Source organism: Cupressus sempervirens, chromosome 5, assembly GCF_028749045.1.
Source record: "Cupressus sempervirens isolate cs-2001-9-10 chromosome 5, ASM2874904v1, whole genome shotgun sequence".
Taxonomy (NCBI): domain Eukaryota; kingdom Viridiplantae; phylum Streptophyta; class Pinopsida; order Cupressales; family Cupressaceae; genus Cupressus; species Cupressus sempervirens.
In genome coordinates, this window is record NC_143122.1 from 77,847,997 (window position 1) to 77,851,090 (window position 3,094).

Consider the following 3,094-nt stretch of genomic DNA (forward strand, 5'->3'; position numbering starts at 1 on the left):
AGTCAAATTTTCATCCAAAACTTCCACCAGCAAATGTGAAGGCTCACCTATAAATTTTACAGGAACAACTATTCCACGAGCGCAAGTCATCCAGGGCAATATTCGCATTGTAAAGATTATGCCCTCACTCTCTACTTAAAAGACATTTTCATTTTTAAGTTAAAAAAATAATCCGTTAAAGAAACACGGGAGATCATGCCCTGAGTCTCTACTATTACTATATTTTAGAACATTGATTTTTCAAATATTATTTATCATAGTTCTCCATTTATTTCAATAATTTAGGCATTAATTTTTTTGAATAATTTTTTACATTGAATTATGTGTAAAGTTTTGTTATTTCTAGATTCCATCACTATCTAAAAAGTAGAATAATATGGAATAACATAATCTATATACATAACTATTCAAAATATAAAATATCATAATAGTAAAATTATGGTATTGCTATCAGATTTAACCATGTAAAGAAACATGAGTGAATAAATTTGACTCAAATTACACAATTAAATTCTGATAACAATATCATAATAATAGGTAAATTATAAAATATATTTTAAAATTAAAAATATACTTATCTAACTTATATATAGCTAAGTTTATCCAGGCCACTATTTTCATTTAATCCAAAAATTAGTTTAAAATTTTAAATATATATAACCAAAAATAAAAATAAAAATTATTTAAAATATCTAAGTTCACTTAACCTTTTATCCACTAATAAATTATAGTAATTGCTCCCAAACGTACAAATGCAATCCATTCGAGACATATTGTACTGACATAATCTGTAAGAATCAAGTCCGTATTGTTTATCCCCCTTCATAAAAATAATACTGCAACTTTCCATTTCATCCAAATTTTCAACCAGCAAATATAATTACAATTAACTGGCGCCTATCTCCAGCGCAAATCATCCATGTCGTTATTCACACTGTAAAGATCATGCCCTGATCCTCTACTTTACAAATACAATTTTTTTTCCCTAAATTAAAAAAGAAAAAGAAAAAGATTTCTAATTTTATTATCATCTCTCTAGATTTAGAGGCTGCATACTCTCCACGTCCATGTCCATAGAGCTCTGCGATCCATGTCCAGTGCCGCTATATTTGGCGGAGTTTCCCATCTCTGCATCTTTTTCATCGCTGTTACCTTCTACTGAAATATAACCAACCGATTTTTCTCTCCCATAATACTTCATAATTTTGACATACAGAATTAAGGTGAAGATAACCAGGGAGGCCAAGTACCAATTGAACTGCAGATTGGCCAGAGCTTTAGCCCTCGTGTTAGCCCCCTGGTCACCGCACCTCACCACCATGTGACCGTGCTCTGGATTCATTTTACACCCTTTTGGAACAAACAGAGGAATCCAGAGCACGAATCCCATGTGCACAAACCACATCCCCTGAAACAAAATAGACATTGATCTCACCATGGCCACCAAAAAGCTCTTGGGAAAAGGGACCTCCAAAATAGTGGAAGAGAGGCTGACAATAACGATGAGCTGCAGCAGCCAGTGGTATTGCCCCTCAGCCCCCATGTGATCAGCCGAGTGCAGATGAAACAGCAACAACTCCTGGCTGAACGCCAGCGCGGCAACCACGTGGAGCATCCCGTGTGGCACGTGGATGTCGTGCCTGTCCACGTAGATTGCCACGGCGGCATAGATGAGGAAAAACAATGAAATGGAAGAGTGCTCGAAATTGTTGAGATGCTCGGGAGGAATGGTCCAGTCATCTGCCAGAGGCTGGTGTCGTTCTGGCCCGATGAAAAGCTCCGCAGAAATGGAGAGACTTGCCCCCGTTAAAATAGCAAGGAGCTCCAAATGCTTCACTACTCTGCCTCTAAATTTAGCGGGAAACCATGGCCTGGTATTAAAATCCCAGGGAGAGTGAGCATAATTAGTGATGGTGTTGAGGAGATGCCAGAGACCGATAGACATAAACCCTAAGCCTGGTAAAACATGGCCTACGAAGGTACCCATTAAAACAGAGATTATAACAGGGCGAACAAATATGAAAAACACAAGTAATAAGGCGGTTTACGGGAGGGACACATTTAAATAGACGAGCGGTAATAGAAACGAGCGGTATTGAGGCGGCCAAATGCCGTTTGTTTTTTCGCTTGGAAAATAATGTCCACCGGGTGTTTAGTCAACCCGTTCTCTCGAATCATTTCTAGAGTTTCTCGATACTTCTTTTTCTAGATAAACGGCCAACTACATTCTGAATCTTATGGTTGCTCGGGAACATAGACCAATCAATGGAATTCCAACTCCAAATCAAACATGGCACGTGTATTTGTATTCTGCCAGATAATTCGAAGATGGTGCAATGATGTTTGACACGTTTCAATAAGATTAATCGTCAAAGTCCGTGGCTAAACAGCAGAGGATTTGTATCAGAAGTGACAATTTTTAGAATTAATTAATTAATTTATAAATCAATAACAGCTGTTATGTGATTTATAAATTAATTAATTAATTCGAAAATCTGTCACGTCTGGTGCAAATCCTCTGCTGTATAGACATCACCATCGCCAAAGCGCTGCAGGTTTTTTTTTAATTAGTTTATTTAAAGACATCAAAAAGGATGAGGTTCGGATCGTGCTCCGGGTGAATTTGGCAGTGTGGATGCTCCTCAGTCCTTGGCTCTTAGCCGAAGAAGTTTCCGGCACGCGTGGGCCCGTATTGGGTACCTAAAACGTCTTTGTGGATGACCATCCAAAAAAAAAAAAAAAAGTATGGTATAGAAAAATGACTTGTGATATAATGATATCCAATGAGATTAATATTAAGGAATTAAATAATGTTAATGTAAACCTATTGTCTAAAGAGAAAAATGAAAAAATGAAAAATTGTTGGCAAGAGCGACTCGTGTTATAATTAGGGTTTGACACGAAAGAATGGGTTCGTGGACCGTATGGTGTTTATATTTTTCTTTCCTTTCTCTACTCCACAAATAAAATGTGCTCTTTGAAAATAAAATGTGCCCTTTGAATTGCGAGTCGCAACACCGACATGGAGTTCCTTATATTTTAATTTTTTAAATGGGGCTTGCGTTTTATTGGAAGGATAATCATGCGAGAGGAG

General features: G+C 37.0%; 1 protein-coding gene across 1 annotated transcript; it reads right to left on the reverse strand.

Annotated features, from left to right (window-relative positions):
- Positions 1 to 825: 825 nt before the first annotated feature.
- Positions 826 to 2,170, reverse strand: LOC149554635 (uncharacterized). Its single transcript, XM_089828699.1, has one exon. The coding sequence runs from the start codon at positions 1,985 to 1,987 to the stop codon at positions 1,028 to 1,030; it is 960 nt and encodes a 319-aa protein (XP_089684825.1). The 5' UTR covers positions 1,988 to 2,170; the 3' UTR covers positions 826 to 1,027.
- Between the last annotated feature and the right edge of the window lie 924 nt (positions 2,171 to 3,094).